Raw genomic sequence first — 16875 nt, forward strand, 5'->3', positions numbered from 1 at the left:
AACTCCCATGTAATAGCCCTATAGATTTGTGGAACTGATAGCTTTAAGGAAATGGGCAAAGTGCCTCTCTGACAGTAGTCTATATCCTATGAGGCATATTTACAATAATAAAGCAAGACCTGACCTTGGAAGTGTCATTGTCACTCCACACACACTGGCTAGTCCATCCAGGACTGACACACACCCATCGTCAGTGTGTGTAGTTGGGAGGGTTATTGCTCATAGTCTGGCTGACACCAAACTTGAAGTCCTCCTGTCACAGCTCTCCCTCGCTGTGAGTCCCACCACTGTCGGCCAGGCTATGGGAGCTAGGAAAAATTACACTTTGTGTATTAAAATCTCAGTATACATTAGATTGAGTTTCCAACCATTTATTATGGTCAAATAGATTCTCCCAAATCCCCAATTGTAATTGTGTGGTACCATCGACTCCAGTACACTAGATGGCGTCTTATGAATAGTTTACAGTGAAGTTGAGAAGTCATGTAATTAGAAGAAGCTGTGCGGGATAAACAAATGGAAGCATGGAAACGATTCTAGAGGTAAAATGTTTGATCACTATTGATACAAGGATCGGATAGTTTACCTGGTCATGTTTAAATGACTCACTAACTCGAATTACTTTGCAGGACAGCATGACAATACCTTTTGGGGAAAAACATCTAGTTGCTGTGTTGAGTATCCCAGCCAATGCCAGTGATGTGCAGACCGCTGTTATTCTGACGCACGGGGCTGGTGGGGACATGAACTTCAAGCATTTGGTTTCTCTTGCTCATGCACTTTCATCGAATGGCCTGCTATGTCTTCGCTTCACGTGTAAAGGTTTAAACCTGGTTTACAGAGTGAAGGCTTACCATGCCGTTTGGGTAAGAATTATTTTCGAATGACAGATTTGTGCATGTTTCGTTCCGTTCCATAAGACGACGCGAAGAAAGAATACCAAGTCATAAAAAGCTTCGTCTTTAGTTGGCTATGAAGATCTACTAGTTAATTCACTGAATACAAGTGTGCCATTAATATAAATATTCTATTTGATTTTGCAGGAATATTTGAAAAATCTTGAGAAATTCACAGTAAGAAACATATTTCTTGGTGGTAAGCAATCAAAACTATTTTATAACCTCAATAAAATCTAATTGGCCTTATGTATTTCCCAGTGATGATGAGCCATGCTTGGGGTTTATGCTTCCATAACAAACCAATGAAATTGCATCATTCTGAAAGATCCTTGCTCAATGTTTATCTGCACATAGCTCTCTACTGTATCTCCAACCCCTTGTCCAGAGAGTGGCCCCCCTCACCGGGGTCCTTATTAGCTTCTATACCAATGATTTACAAACTCAGCAATACAAGAAACGTCCTCTCACTGTCAACTGCGTTTTATTTTCAGCAAACTTAACATGCGTAAATATTTGTAGGAACATAAGATTCAACAACTGATACATAAACTGAACAAGTTCCACAGACATGTGACTATCAGAAATGGAATAATGTGTCCCTGAACAAAGGGGACACATTAAAAAATCTAAAGTAACAGGCAGTATCTGGTGTGGCCACCAGCTGCATTAAGTACTGCAGTGCATCTCCTCCTCATGGACTGCACCAGATTTGCCAGTTCTTTATTATGAGATGTTACCCCACTCTTTCACCAAGGCACCTGCAAGTTACCGGACATTTCTGGGAGGAATGGCCCTAGCCCTCACCCTCCGATCCAACCGGTCCCAGGTGTGCTTGACGGGATTGAGATCCGGGCTCTTTGCTGCCATGGCAGAACACTGACATTGTTGTCTTGCAGGAAATCACACACAGAACAACCAGTATGGCTGGTGGCATTGTCATGCTGGAGGGTCATGTCAGCAAGCGTACCACATGAGGGAGGAGGATGTCTTCCCTGCAACACACAGTGTTGAGATTGAGCTTGTTGTCATTGCAGGCAGTCTGATGATGCTGTGACACACTGCCCCAGGTCATGACGGACCCTCCACCTCCAAATCGATCCCGCTCCAGAGTACAGGCCTCGGTGTAACGCTCATTCCTTTGACGATAAACACGAATCCGACCATCACCCCTGATAAGACAAAAACGTGACTCGTCAGAGAAGATCACTTTTTGCCAGTCCTGTCTGGTCCAGCGACGGTGGGTTTGTGCCCATAGGTGACATTGTTGCCTCTGTCTGGTGAGGACCTGCCTTACAACAGGCCTACAAGCCCTTAGTCCAGCCTCTCTCAGCCTATTGCGGACAGTCTGAGCACTGATGGAGGGATTGTGCGTTCCTGGTGTAACTCGGGCAATTGATGTTGCCATCCTGTACCTATCCCGCAGGTGTGATGTTCGTCTGTACCGATCCTGTGCAGGTGTTACGCGTGGTCTGCCACTGCGAGGACGATCAGCTGTCCATCCTGTCTCCCTGTAGCGCTGTCGTAGGCATCTCACAGTACGGACATGGCAATTTATTGCCCTGGCCACATCTGCAGTCCTAGTGCCTCCTTGCAGCATGCCTAAGGCACGTTCACGTAGCCGGGACCCTGGACATCTTTCTTTTGGTGTTTTTCAGAGTCAGTAGAAAGGCCTCTTTAGTGTCCTAATTTTTCATAACTGTGACCTTAATTGCCTACCGTCTGTAAGCTGTTAGTGTCTTAACGACTGTTCCACGGGTGCATGTTCATTAATTGTGTATGGTTCATTGAACAAGCATGGGAAACAGTGTTTAAACCCTTTACAATGAAGATCTATGAAGTTATTTAGATTTTTACGAATTATCTTTGAAAGACAGGGTTCTGAAAAAGGGACATTTGTTTTTTTGCTGAGTTTATAAACACTAGGTGACTCAATGGCCCATACATTGCATCTGCAATCCAGGTATATATTCATTATAATAAACTGGGTGGTTTGAGAACTGAATTCTGTTTAACTGAAGGCCATGGTATATTTAAGCAATAATGTCCGAGGAGGTGTGGTATATGGCCAATTTACCACAGCTGAAGGCTGTGTTTAGGGACGATGCATCGCAGAGTGCCTTAAACCTGTAAAAATAAATGTTTTGTCATACCCGAGGTATACGGTCTGATACACCATGGCTGTCAGCCAATCAGCATTCAGGGCTCGAACCACCCAGTTTATAAGACCGTATACCACGGGTATGACAAAACATTTAGTTTTACTGCTAATTACATTGGTAACCAGTTTATAATAGCAATAAGTTTCCTCAGGGCTTTTGATAAATTACCAATATACCATGGCTAAGGTTTGTGCCCAGGCACTGCGTTGCACTTAAGAACAGCCCTTAGCTGTGGTATATTGGCCATATACCACACCTCCTCAGGCCTTATTGCTTAATTGTTCTATACCCGCAGTCATAAATCACGCCAATTTCTAAAATGTATCTTACTAAAATTGTATTTTAAACCTAACCTTAACCACACTGCTAACCTTATGCCTAACTGTATATTTATTTTCCAAAAAGCCCTTTTTTTGTAGCCAATTTTGACTTTGTGGCTGTGGAAGCTACTGAAAACCCCTCACCAGGGACATATTCTGAGTATTGGTGGTTACTGGGGGCATGAGTAATTGAGCATTGTTAATTGATCCATAAACTAGTTCTTCTTAAGCAATCACTTCCAAGACAGATATAATACTCACTGTTTACTTACTCACTGTGTACCTTCCACTTCAGGCCGTTCTATGGGGTCTCGTGCTGCCTCTGCCCTGGCCAGGCAGCTCAGTGGTGGGTCAGAGGATGCATTGCAGGGACTGGTCTGTCTGTCCTTTCCCCTACACCCTCCAGGACTGACACACACCCATCGACAGCGGAGTGAGGACCTCAGGGCGCTGCCCAAGGAGGTGCCTGTACTGTTTCTGTCTGGTACTGCAGACAACATGTGTGAGAAGGTGAGAATGGTGATGGGTGTCTTTTGGTCAATGCATAAACATCAGCAGATCGGAGGAATGTGATCATTCACAGAAACCGTTGAAGTTTGCACGTGCACACCCCTATTTTTTGATGATGCATGTGTTTCACTTCAAACTGATCACACGTCTCCCTTGTAATTGCACATGCATCTCTTGATTGTGTATGTTATTTTATTATTTCAAACTGACTGGCTGGAAGAAACATTATTTTGTGGTCCCAATTTTGTTTTGCGCTGACGATTTTTCCTTTGTCCAGATCCTTCTAGATGACGTGTTAAAGGAAATGAAGTCTCCAGCGACTGTTCACTGGATTAAAGGAGGTAGCCATGGGCTTATAGTGAAGGGAAGGGCTGAGGAGTCTGTGCTGGAAGAAGTCAACTCACATGTCGTATCGTGGATTTTGGAACATACTTGAACCTTCTTTCAATGCTCAAGTTGTTGTTTTTGTTTGTTTGTTTGTTTTAGCTCCACACATTCTGTATAATTTTGTCATTTGGTTTGACGAATTCATGTGTTTGTGTTGGTGTATTTATGATGTTGATTAAATCTATAATTTTATAATACCAGCGATAGTATTTCGTTTATTTTGGTTAAGGTATTTACACAGATTGACAAATAATAGCCTGCTGGTTGCTTCTCTGAAACAGCAGTGTGCCTGGAGGTGCAAGTGTACCTTTAAAGCCTGGCGATGACGTTAATGTTTCCTTGATTCTAATTGGGTAGCTTTCACTTCCTGTGTTTGCGATGAAATGGACGTGAGCATGGCTGAAGAACCGTGGAATAAAGTAAACATTCCCTTTCCAAGTGCGGTTTCAACTGTCCATATACCATTCGGTCTCTCAACAGGTATGTAGTTTATCACATTTATGCATAAACTTGTTGGAGCGTCCTTTCGCTGTGTAATAATAGCCACATTAGCTCACGGAAACTAGCCCCGCTGCAGACTACAGCAAGCTACGGTACACACGTGGGGAGTGTTCTGACTGATGCCATAGAGCAATCTCTTGCTCTGTAATAGTTAGGCTAACTAGATGAACGTTATTTACATCACAATTGTGTGGTGTTTGACTGCTTTTTTTCGTGTGTGTGTGTGTGTGTGTGTGTGTGTGCGCTGTTCACTGTATCTAGGTACATACGTAAAACGTGTCCTGGAGGAAAATAACAAAGTGCTCAAGTTGCTTGGCAGTGGAGTCCTGCAGACTGAGATCCTTGTCCTGTACGAGCTTCTCTACGTTCTCAATAACAGCCTCAGGCAAAACAAGACTTTCAGGGTTCTCAAACAGGTAAGGATCAAGAAAAAGGCCTGCAATTACATGATCTTATTATTATTATTTTTTTACCAACTAAGTAACTTAAGTCGTAGCCTATTATGATTATAGTTATTAACAATATTATCTATTCAGACCATTATGACTAGGCTACTGTTCCCAGCTGATAGGCTTTATTAGGTAACATTATGTAATGTTAAGCATAGTACAGATACTTTTCAATGAGATCAGATTTGAAATAGACGAGATTGCGGTGTGCAGATTGTTGGGTTACTTCCGGGTGAAAAAATATATTTAATTTAATAATGGAGCATTTTCTAAATTCAATCAAACGCCCTGCAACTAAACGTGGACGTTCAGACTTGTGTTGACTTCCAAGTTGGGAATTGAGTAACCAATTGAAGAGTAACTTTAATTGAAAACCATATTTGAGTTTTAGATTTGAGTTATAGTGAAACAAGTCAATTCTGGTTTTATAACAGTTTGTTGCAGAAGTGATATATTTTGGTCTTTTAGTAGTAAAATCTATCCCCCTTTTAACCTAGCGGTTCAACTCTACGTTGAAATAGTGATGTATTGGCCTCGATGTCATCTCGAGGGAGGGGGTCGGTATGAAATACACTCTCTTCTAGATGTGCTGAGCGGTACCACCTCAAGGCTAACAATAAAAGCTGGTGACAGCACGCCTTATTTGACAGTGGTCTTGACTAGACTACTGACATTACACAGAATTCAAAAGACAGTAAAGCACTTTTTTTTAAATATATTTTATTTTATTTATTTCACCTTTATTTAACCAGGTAGGCTAGTTGAGAACAAGTTCTCATTTACAACTGCGACCTGGCCAAGATAAAGCGTAGCAATTCGACACATACAACAACACAGAGTTACACATGGAATAAACAAAACATACAGTAGAACAAAAGAAAACAAAAAGTATATACAGTGAGTGCAAATGAGGTAAGTTAAGGAAATAAATAGGCCATGGTGGCGAAGTAATTACAATAAAGCAATTAAACACTGGAATGGTAGATCGGCAGAAGATGAATGTGCAGGTAGAGATACTGGGGTGCAAAGGAGCAAAATAAATAAATACCAGTATGGGGATGAGGTAGGTAGATACAGTGCCTTGCGAAAGTATTCGGCCCCCTTGAACTTTGCGACCTTTTGCCACATTTCAGGCTTCAAACATAAAGATATAAAACTGTATTTTTTTGTGAAGAATCAACAACAAGTGGGACACAATCATGAAGTGGAACGACATTTATTGGATATTTCAAACTTTTTTAACAAAGCAAAAACGGAAAAATTGGGCATGCAAAATTATTCAGCCCCTTTACTTTCAGTGCAGCAAACTCTCTCCAGAAGTTCAGTGAGGATGTCTGAATGATCCAATGTTGACCTAAATGACTAATGATGATGATAAATACAATCCACCTGTGTGTAATCAAGTCTCCGTATAAATGCACCTGCACTGTGATAGTCTCAGAGGTCCGTTAAAAGCGCAGAGAGCATCATGAAGAACAAGGAACACACCAGGCAGGTCCGAGATACTGTTGTGAAGAAGTTTAAAGCCGGATTTGGATACAAAAAGATTTCCCAAGCTTTAAACATCCCAAGGAGCACTGTGCAAGCGATAATATTGAAATGGAAGGAGTATCAGACCACTGCAAATCTACCAAGACCTGGCCGTCACTCTAAACTTTCAGCTCATACAAGGAGAAGACTGATCAGAGATGCAGCCAAGAGGCCCATGATCACTCTGGATGAACTGCAGAGATCTACAGCTGAGGTGGGAGACTCTGTCCATAGGACAACAATCAGTCGTATATTGCACAAATCTGGCCTTTATGAGTGGCAAGAAGAAAGCCATTTCTTAAAGATATCCATAAAAAGTGTCAAATGTGGCAAAAGGTCGCAAAGTTCAAGGGGGCCGAATACTTTCGCAAGGCACTGTATATGGGCTGATTACAGAGGGGCTATGTACTGGTGCAGTGATCTGTAAGCTGCTCTGACAGCTGGTGTTAAAGCTAGTGAGGGAGATGTGAGTTTCCAGCTTCAGAGACTTTTGCAATTCGTTCCAGTCATGGACAGCAGAGAACTGTAAGGAAAGACGACCAAAGGAGGAATTGACTTTGGCGGTGACCAGTGAGATATACCTGCTGGAGCGTGTGCTGCTATGGTGACCAGTGAGCTAAGGCGGGGCTTTACCTAGCAGAGACTTGTAGATAACCTGTAGCCAGTGGGTTTGGCGACAAGTATGAAGCGAGGGCCAGCCAACGAGAGCGTACAGGTCGCAATGGTGGGTAGTGTATGGGGCTTTGGTGACAAAACGGGTGGCACTGTGATAGACTGCATCCAGTTTGTTGAGTAGAGTGTTGGAGGCTATTTTATAAATGACATCACCGAAGTCGAGGATCAGTAGGATGGTCAGTTTTACGAGGGTATGTTTGGCAGCATGAGTGAAGGATTTATTTATTTTTTAACCAGGCAAGTCAGTTAAGAACAAATTCTTATTTTCAATGACGGCCTAGGAAGAGTGGGTTAACTGCCTGTTCAGGGGCAGAATGACAGATCTGTACCTTGTCAGCTCAGGGGTTTGAACTTGCAACCTTCCGGTTACTAGTCCAACGCTCTAACCACTAGGCTACCCTGCCGCCCCATGCTTTATTGCGATATAGGAAGCCGATTTCTAGATTTAATTTTGGATTGGAGATGCTTAATGTGAGTCTGGAAGGAGAGTTTACAGTCTAACCAGACACCCAGGTATTTTTAGTTGTCCACGTATTCTAAGTCCGAGCCAGAGTAGTGATGCTGGATGGGCGAGCAGGTGCGGGCAGTGATCGATTGAATAGCATGCATTTAGTTTCCGCATCTGACCAAATTCAAAGTTTTTTGCTTACCATTTCATACACATCTGTATTGCTTTTACGAAGAAAGAAAACGTCTAGACTGGATTATACCTTTATATCTGTAGCTATATCCACTGTATATGTCAACTTGTTTTTTTTTTTCCCGACCGTTATGACTGATTGGTGGCGCGGTCTGCTAAAACAGTTGGCTCCTAGTTCAATGGTTGTAAATTCTAATCCCACATGGGGCATATACATCCTTTATTTACAATATTCATACCGTCGCCCACACACTTCTAATTCTGGAAGGTGAAAGCATAGGCCTTCGCTCTGGTAGTAGTTGCTACCAGCGCTCAGTCTCAGGTCAGAATTAAACATCCATGTTTTCAAATGTCAAATTTCAGTCTTTTTAAGGTTAAATTTAGGCATTAACTCCAAATTCTCAAGCTTAGGCATTAAGGTGAGGGTTAAGGTTTGGGATAGGCTTAAAACAAGAATATCAAAATCAACGTTATGTCGCTGGATTTGAACTTGCATCCTTTGGAATCGGTGGCAGATGCTTACACCCATCCACCATCCCCGTACACAACGCTCTAGCAAAACCGAAACCTCACTGTAGCCCCTAGTGGCTGGTTTTACACTTCATCTCCTGATGTCCTCAGACATGGATGGACTTTGAATACTGACTTGTATCACGAGTACTAAAGACATCTTAAATCAGTTTTGTTTGATATTTTTCCGCCATGCGTAATATGCGGTGCACTATGTAATGTATAAGACACAATGTTTATTAAACACACCTCCATGCTGTGTAAGGGATATTTGACCAAGGAGTGACAGAGTGCTGCTTCAGATAACCTGGCCTCCACAATCACCCGACCTCAACCCAATTGAGATGGTTTGGGATGTGTTGGACCGCAGAGTGAAGGAAAAGCAGCTAACAAGTGCTCAGCATATGTGGGAACTCCTTCAAGACTGTTGGAAAAGCATTCCAGGTGAAGCTGGTTGAGAGAATGCCAAGTGTGCAAAGCTGTCCTCAAGGCAAAGGGTGGCTACTTTGAAGAATCTCAAATGTAAAATATATTTTGATTTGTTTACACTTTTTTTGGTTACTACATGATTCCATATGTGTTATTTCATAGTTTTGATGTCTTCAGCATTATTCTACAATGTATAAAATAATAACAATAAAGAAAAACCCTTGAATGAGTCATGGTGGCCGAAGTGCGATATAGAGGTATGCCGAAAACCAGCGACCAATACATTTTCACCCGTGACATCCTTTTTTCAAAATAGGCCAACTGCGGAAAAACCATGGGCATGGCAACCCTACTCCCAGGACAAAATGAGTGTGACACCCCTGATGTAGAGGGTTATTGACTTGAGTTTTGAAAACCCCTGCAGGTTGAGCAATGCATAAACCGGTTGAAGGAAATGAAGCTGGATGCTGCTCTTCTGGACCTGAAGGAGCTATGTCCAAAGAAAGTGCAAAGGTACTAACTTGCTAGAATTACTCTGCATTTAGATATTCTCTGTGCCAGGGAATTTACATGCCCTTGTTGGACTACTTAGCTGCATCTAATCACGCAGACACAGCACACTATCGAGCATCAAGATCCATATAACTTGTTTTGGGGTCGATGTTTATTTGATAGCCAATACACCGTAGACTAACTGTGTCATCTTGATGTGTGTATATGCTTGTGTTTGCAGCAAGTTAGCTATGGAGACGGGTCAGTGTGATGTCCCCAGTCAGCCCATACTGGAATGGCTTTGTCTCAAGGTGTTGGGAGCCGCCAGACTGATGACATGTCTGCTCAATCACTGCACCAGAGCCTTCATGTATCCTTCTTTCTCTCATCTGGGAGATGTCAGCTGCTATCTCTGTCTCCTTGCTTTTTTTTAAACCTCTTTTTTTGCCTAAGTGTCCTTTTGTTTTTTTTGAAAGGTGCTCTAAATCCAATGTATGATTATTACTATATAAATGACTGTTGCTGGCATTCCAGGTCATCTTTTTTTGCAGTTGCATATTGTTAGGTCTCTCAACACCTGGAGAAGTGTTTAACTTGTCAGGAACCACAGTAATACCTACTCAGCCATCAACATGTCTTAAGGCATCTTGAGACATATCTAGAGATGACTTAAGACCAATATAAATGAAGACGTCTCGAGACAAAAGTGATGACGGGGTATGTAACAACACGACGGTCTTCTGTAATGTGCAGCATGACTGCAAAAAAAAAAAAAGACCACCTGGAACGCAACAATGTTCTCAGTGTAGACATGTATACATGAGCATGGTGTGTATGATTGCCTTGACCAAATCTCCTCTCCAGACTAGCAAGGCAGGACCTCCAATCAAAGCAATTCATTACGTTGAACGTGGTGCTCACCAGCATGCTTAGTCGACTGTGGTGAGTCTTGTGGCTCTTTCAGGGTCATGTCTGACGTACTGCTTTTCACTCAAACCTGTCCCTTCTTACTAGCGCTGACTTACTATGACTTAGCTAGATGAGACAACCACATATCAATCTTAAGACGAATGTAAATGACTAAGTGGAAGTGACTCTGGATAGGAGTGATGTATCTTCCTGCTCCTTAGGGTGTTTTTCCGGGGCATCCTGGGTAGGCTGGCCCCTCTCTACCAGCACCTCCTGGAGCTCCTGAAGGAGGTGTCCCAGGCTCAGGCTATGGCCTTCCTCATAGACTTCACCCTGCCTGCAGGGATGGCAGAGTTCCTCGGGCCCTCTGACTCTTCCTTGTTGAAGATGGAGCATTCCCGGGCTCCTAAGGGCCTTGGAGGGATAGGAGCCTCCAGGTCCTCTGTGCTCAACAGACTGTTCAGAGAGGAGGGAGAGGAGAGTATAAAGCAGGCTCTGGGTGGTCCCCCCAATAGGAAGAGCAGCAAAGTGGATCTGGGAACTGCAGTCTTACTCCGGAGAACTGGTGATACAGGTTAGTGTCCCCGGACTCTGCATTCCTTGCTTTTTGCCGTTTCAGGCTGGGTATTTATAAAGCACTTTGTGATTGGTGTCAAGCTGCTGATGTAAAAAGGACTAAAATACATTTGATAGATTGATCTATATTTTTTTGTAGCTCTCCTGGCATAGCCTATGTTCTGTTGTTTACATTTGAACATATAATATATAACAGTCATAATTTCCTTATAACAGGTGCCGTCTCTGGATTTGATATGAAGCAGTTGCTGAAACGAACCCATGGCGGTATCACAGAGGTATGTGTGGTTGTTTTTATGTCCGAATATTATACAGATTACACCTTTTTTAAGTCCACTACTTTTCATTTGAGTTACTTATTTGATGATGACTGTTGTTACTTATACTAGATTGTCATTTGAACTCTGCAGGTGTCAACAGAACAAGAGCAGCCTTCATTACTGGATGCTGCTGTGATTGGTCAGAAGAGGAAGTTTCTGAAGCAACTGAAAACAGCCACCACTTTCAGCAACATGGCCGCCCACCTGGAGGAAGTGATGAGATGGTGTGAATGCAGGAAGCTGCGTCAGGAGAAGGGGCGTCTGACGTTCCTGAACCTGAAGTGCCAGAGGATGAAACGCCTGGAATCAGAGGGCTGCAGGTACAGGGGCTCTATTTTAACTGGGCTTTTAATAATATTGGCTATTGCATCTTTCAGACTATCACAATGGGACATCTTTGCACACCTTGTCCAAACTAAAACTTCCAGTCACATTAACGATGGGGAACCTGTGTTTGTTCTTGGTCTCCCCAGTGTACAAGGGAAACTAACGCGCTACAAACGGGAGGTTTGCTGGGCCCTGTCACTCAGAGGGGCGGTACCCAGGACCTGTCAGTCGCTGAAGACACTGTGGAGGAGGGCTCACCCTAGAATTTGCTTTCAGCCATTCAGGACTGCATTTGAACCAATCACAAGTGCATTCTGTGTCAACAGAAAACGGTCACTAAGACACAAGAGAAACAGGAGTATTTTACCTGGCACACCGGGGGATGTGGCCACGATGACTGCTGACCAGTCCCTTAGCAATGAGCTTAGCAACCAAAGTAGACACACTCTAGCTCAGAAACCCTTGGATCTGAATGAGACTAACATTGATGACATTTTTGCCTTCATAGGTTTCTAAGACTCCAAAACCCTGGCCTATGGGATAAAAGGGGTTCTCAGCTTTCATGATTTAAACAAAAGAATCCACACAAGGTTTTCTTGGTTGCATGGTGTTTCATCTCTGACATCAAGTTACAATTTTTTCACTTATGTTTCTAGACCTACATCAGTCGCTTGCCTGAAGTTTTTCTTAAAGTAGCCTATGATTAAAATGTTTTAGAAATGTGGTATTAATCCTATGCAAACCCTTACAGTCTGTGTGCGGTATTCACTTTATCTAATTATATTTGGCATTTACAGGAAAACTGCTTATACATTGCTAACAAATAAATGTAAACTTTTCTTTAAGACAAATCATAAACAGATCATGGCAAGTTTCCAACATTTCAGCTAGATTCCTTTTTTTCAAGGGCATAAATAATAATACATTTAAACTTGGTTCACAAATATTGCCTAGAATTCACCTGATTGAATGGAAAGGGGGTGTGATAAACCATATACTGTAAAGGGCCAAATTCAAGGTTAACAATCAGCAGGGATACCTAGTCAGTTATTCAACTGAAATGTGCCCTCTGCAGTTAACCCATCCACTGAATCAGAGAGGTGCGGGAGGCTGCCTTATTCAACATCCTCGGCACCCAGGGAGAAGTTGTTCGGGGTAGAACGGCAGATTTTTCCACCTTGCCTGCTCAGGGATTTGAACCAGCGCCCTTTCGGTAACAGGCCCAATGCTCTTAACACCTGCCTCAATTAGCAACCTCCGTACAAACATCTTTTGATTTATGTTGAAATAAAAATAACTGCTTCATTGTATGAACATTACTGTATTGTCACAGCAGATGGACAGGTTGTTCTCAACCTGATACACTGTAAAACAGAAAGGGATCAAAACCACAGAGTTCTGAGAGACTTTTTCAGTTGCTCTTAGCAACAATGATGCATATGTTTATTGGAAAAACTGGTTAAAAGTCTACAGTACAAAGTCCCCAACCTTATCTGCATCAACACAAGGTCCTACATAAATCTCTGCGCTTACGCTTCAGTCCGAGGTTTCATTTTAGCCCACAGTCTGTCCCAGAATGCCTGGTGCTGATGGGGGTCCTGGTGCCTGTCCAGATAGGTCCTGGTCTTCACCAGGCCAGCCAGCCTGTGGTGGGCAGACAGGCAGTGAGAGGGGGGGGGGGTGATCAGGAGAAGGATGTCCCTTTGCTCCACCTGCAACCTGGAGGTGGCCAGCCGAATCTCTAGGGAACACCAGTTACTGCGCAGGTAGAGGCGACTGACCAGGCAGAGGGTGCGGCGGCTCCGGTAGAGGCTCTGATGTTCTCCACAATGTCCTTCCCCATCTGGAAGTCTACAGTCGTGGCCAAAAGTTTTGAGAATGACACATTAATTTCCACAAAGTTTGCTTCTTCAGTGTCTTTAGATATTTTTGCCAGATGTTACTATGGAATACTGAAGTATAATTACAAGCATTTCATTTGTCAGAATTTGTGGATTTTTGTTTGTCCACCCGCCTCTTGAGGATTGACCACAAGTTCTCAATGGGATTAAGTTCTGGGGAGTTTCCTGGCCATCGACCCAAAATATCAATGTTTTGTTCCCCGAGCCACTTAGTTATCACTTTTGCCTTATGGCAAGGTGCTCCATCATGCTAGAAAAGGCATTGTTCGTCACCAAACTGTTCCTGGATGGTATGGAGAAGTTGCTCTCGAAGGATGTGTTGGTACCATTCTTTATTCATGGTTGTGTTCTTAGGCAAAATTGTGAGTGAGCCCACTCCCTTGGCTGAGAAGCAACCACACACATGAATGGTCTCAGGATGCTTTACTGTTGGCATGACACAGGACTGATGGTAGCGCTCACCTTGTCTTCTCCGGACATGCTTTTTTCCGGATTCCCCAAACAATCGGAAAGGGGATTCATCAGAGAAAATGACTACCCCAGTCCTCAACAGTCCAATCCCTGTACCTTTTGCAGAATATCAGTCTGTCCCTGATGTTTTTCCAGGAGAGAAGTGGCTTCTTTGCTGCCCTTCTTGACACCAGGCCATCCTCCAAAGGTCTTTGGTGCAGATGCACTCACACCTGCCTCATGCCATTCCTGAGCAAGCTCTGTACTGGTGGTGCCACGATCCTGCAGCTGAATCAACTTTATGAGACGGTCCTGGCGCTTGCTGGACTTTCTTGGGTGCCCTGAAGCCTTCTTCACAACAATTGAACGGCTCTCTTTGAAGTTCTTGATGATCCGATAAATGGTTGATTTGGGTGCAATCTTACTGGCAGCAATATCCTTGCCCTTTTTGTGCAAGGCAATGATGACGGCACGTGTTTCCTTGCAGTTAATAATGATTGACAGAGGAAGAACAATGATTCCAAGCACCACCCTCCTTTTGAGGCTTCCAGTCTGTTATTCGAACTCAATCAGCATGACAGAGTGATCTCCAGCCTTGTCCTCATCAACACTCACACTTGTGTTAACGAGAGAACTACTGACATGTCAGCTGGTCCTTTTGTGACAGGGCTGAAAGGCAGTGGAAATGTTTTTGGGGGATTCAGTTCATTTGCATGGCAAAGAGGGACTTTGCAATTCATCTGATCACACTTCATAACATTCTGGAGTATATGCAAATTGCCATCATACAAACTCAGAGGACCCCTCTGTCCCAGGTTGGGCAGAAGCTCCTCCACCACTTAGTGCTCGTCCTTCCCGCTGTAGGAGACAAATGCATCATAGTGGTAGCTTGAGTAGGTTGTGAAAAATGTTGGCAGTACGCTGTATTGAAAGATCCGCCTGTATTTAGTCAGTTTTCTCAGGGGAATCAGCTGCTTGATGTTAAATCAACCACTTTTAGCTGAAAGCTTAGATCTGTACTCAAGTCTTTCCAATGATCTGAAGTACTTTCCCATGAATTCAGATCCACAAAGGAATTCTTCAGCATTAAAGATAAATGACAGACTCAATGAAAGGTCTGTCACAGTCCTCAAATGACACAGTCTGGCCTTTGAGCTGGAGACTCAGATTGTGTTTGGACGTGACATTACTGCCAATTATCAACTGCATTGGCCTCATACCTGAACTAATGTACAGAAGAGTCCGCTGCCTCAGAATGTCGCCAAATATGAGTGTCAGATTCAGCTTGAACACAGGTTCTGTAGGTGGAAAGTTCAAGTCCCCCAGAGACACATGAGGTGTGTGAAAGACATTGCCTCAATAGTGTGAATCAGTGGATTGTCCCTCAGGTCTAACAATGCCAAACTATGTAAACCAGTAAACATGTTTGCATGCATCTCTTCATTTTATTTTGTGTAATGTCTAAGAGCTCCAGATTTGTCAATCCCAGGAAATCAAAGTCTTCGATGTGTGAAATTAAATTCAGTGATAAAACCCGATTCTGCAGCTTCTCAAAACACCTGAACTGTTTTGCAAAAAGCATTTCTAGATTATTTCCCAATAACATTTGATGTGTTAGCCATGTAATTGTTGATTTTGGAAAAAGCAGAGATTGGGTCTATTTTGTGTCTGGCCTAAATCTCAAATTTCTTAAGGTTTTTGAGACTATATAAAATTCCATTTAATATGTGAAGTAGGATTTACCGTTTTAAATGCAAATATTTCAGCCCAATGCATGATTCAACACTGGACATTGAGAAGCTACTTATAGTGGTATATTCCAAACTGATTTCCTTGATTGAAAGCAAAAACACTATATTACAGATATTCTCAATCTAATTCATTACTAGATAAACTCTAGGACTGTATTTTCTTAATGCCAGATAGGGGAAGGCGCAATAGTATTTCCTGGCTGAGCCCTAGTTCAAAAGTTCTCAGGTTCTGGAGACAAGACAGTGGCATCTTCTTCTATATGTGTTATTTGATAACTTAATTATTGTTAGGTTAATCAAAAGAGGTCATGCTTTCGTTGGTGTTTTAAGATCGAACGGTTTTATTGGTTTAGCGATTTTATCACTGGTGTTTCCACATATAGCTCTGTAAGTGACTTTATATCCGTTACTCTGCATAGTATCCCGGACAAATCATCTACACAGGGTTCACTAATGGAAACACTTTGTAACTGAGGTATGCCATGGAAAACATCTGGTTTCCGCCCAGGTTATGGATGTGTCACTGCAACCTTAAAGGTCTTCAATGATGTCACCATTGCTGTTGATTATAAGCAATATTGTGCCGCTATTTTTATTATTGCTATTTTTATTGACTTGGCCAAAGCTTTTGATACGGTAGACAATTCCATTCATGTGGGCCGGCTAAGGAGTACTGGTGTCTCTGAGGGGTCTTTGGCCTGGTTTGCTAACTACCTCTCTCAAAGAATGCAGTGAATAAAGTCAGAAAATCTGCTGTCTCAGCCACTGCCTGTCACCAAGGGAATACCCCAAGGCTCAATCCTAGGCCCCACACTCTTAATCTACATCAACAACATAGCTCAGGCAGTAGGAAGCTCTCTCATCCATTTATATGCAGATGATACAGTCGTATACTCAGCTGGCCCCTCCCCAGATTTTATGTTAAATGCTCTACACAAAGTGTCCAACAAGCTTTCTCTACCCTTAACCTTGTTCTGAACACCTCCAAAACAAAGGTCATGTGGTTTGGTAAAAAGAATGCCCCTCTCCCTACAGGGCTGATTACTATCTCCTGAGGGTTTAGAGCTTGTGGTAGTCACCTCATATAAGTACTTGGGAGTGTGGCTAGACGGTACACTGTCAACCTCTCAGCACAATTTA

At 42.9% G+C, this 16875-nt stretch overlaps 2 protein-coding genes and 1 pseudogene across 2 annotated transcripts; 2 read left to right on the forward strand and 1 right to left on the reverse strand.

The window, feature by feature from the left end:
• Positions 1-291: 291 nt before the first annotated feature.
• Positions 292-4475, forward strand: tex30 (testis expressed 30). The gene is made up of 5 exons (XM_029626585.2): positions 292-542; positions 630-866; positions 1044-1095; positions 3674-3888; positions 4166-4475. Exons 1-5 carry the CDS (start codon positions 525-527, stop codon positions 4322-4324), a joined length of 681 nt encoding a protein of 226 aa, XP_029482445.1. The 5' UTR covers positions 292-524; the 3' UTR covers positions 4325-4475.
• A 138-nt stretch (positions 4476-4613) lies between these two features.
• On the forward strand, positions 4614-12491 carry nepro (nucleolus and neural progenitor protein). The gene is made up of 9 exons (XM_029673328.2): positions 4614-4755; positions 5038-5192; positions 9434-9522; positions 9743-9871; positions 10366-10443; positions 10632-10984; positions 11203-11264; positions 11397-11626; positions 11780-12491. Exons 1-9 carry the CDS (start codon positions 4659-4661, stop codon positions 12147-12149), a joined length of 1563 nt encoding a protein of 520 aa, XP_029529188.2. The 5' UTR covers positions 4614-4658; the 3' UTR covers positions 12150-12491.
• Positions 12492-14827: 2336 nt separating this feature from the next.
• On the reverse strand, positions 14828-15879 carry LOC115137728 (uncharacterized; annotated as a pseudogene).
• Positions 15880-16875: the final 996 nt, after the last annotated feature.

Source organism: Oncorhynchus nerka, linkage group LG1 (assembly GCF_034236695.1).
Source record: "Oncorhynchus nerka isolate Pitt River linkage group LG1, Oner_Uvic_2.0, whole genome shotgun sequence".
Taxonomy (NCBI): domain Eukaryota; kingdom Metazoa; phylum Chordata; class Actinopteri; order Salmoniformes; family Salmonidae; genus Oncorhynchus; species Oncorhynchus nerka.

Coding starts and splice junctions, on each gene's coding strand:
- tex30 (XM_029626585.2), top strand. Junction 867..1,043: donor AGGCTTACCATGCCGTTTGG/GTAAGAATTATT, acceptor TTGATTTTGCAG/GAATATTTGAAAAATCTTGA. Junction 3,889..4,165: donor CAGACAACATGTGTGAGAAG/GTGAGAATGGTG, acceptor TCCTTTGTCCAG/ATCCTTCTAGATGACGTGTT.
- nepro (XM_029673328.2), top strand. CDS start 4,659: ATGGACGTGAGCATGGCTGAAGAACCGTGGAATAAAGTAAACATTCCC. Junction 5,193..9,433: donor CTTTCAGGGTTCTCAAACAG/GTAAGGATCAAG, acceptor AAACCCCTGCAG/GTTGAGCAATGCATAAACCG. Junction 11,627..11,779: donor CTGGAATCAGAGGGCTGCAG/GTACAGGGGCTC, acceptor TGGTCTCCCCAG/TGTACAAGGGAAACTAACGC.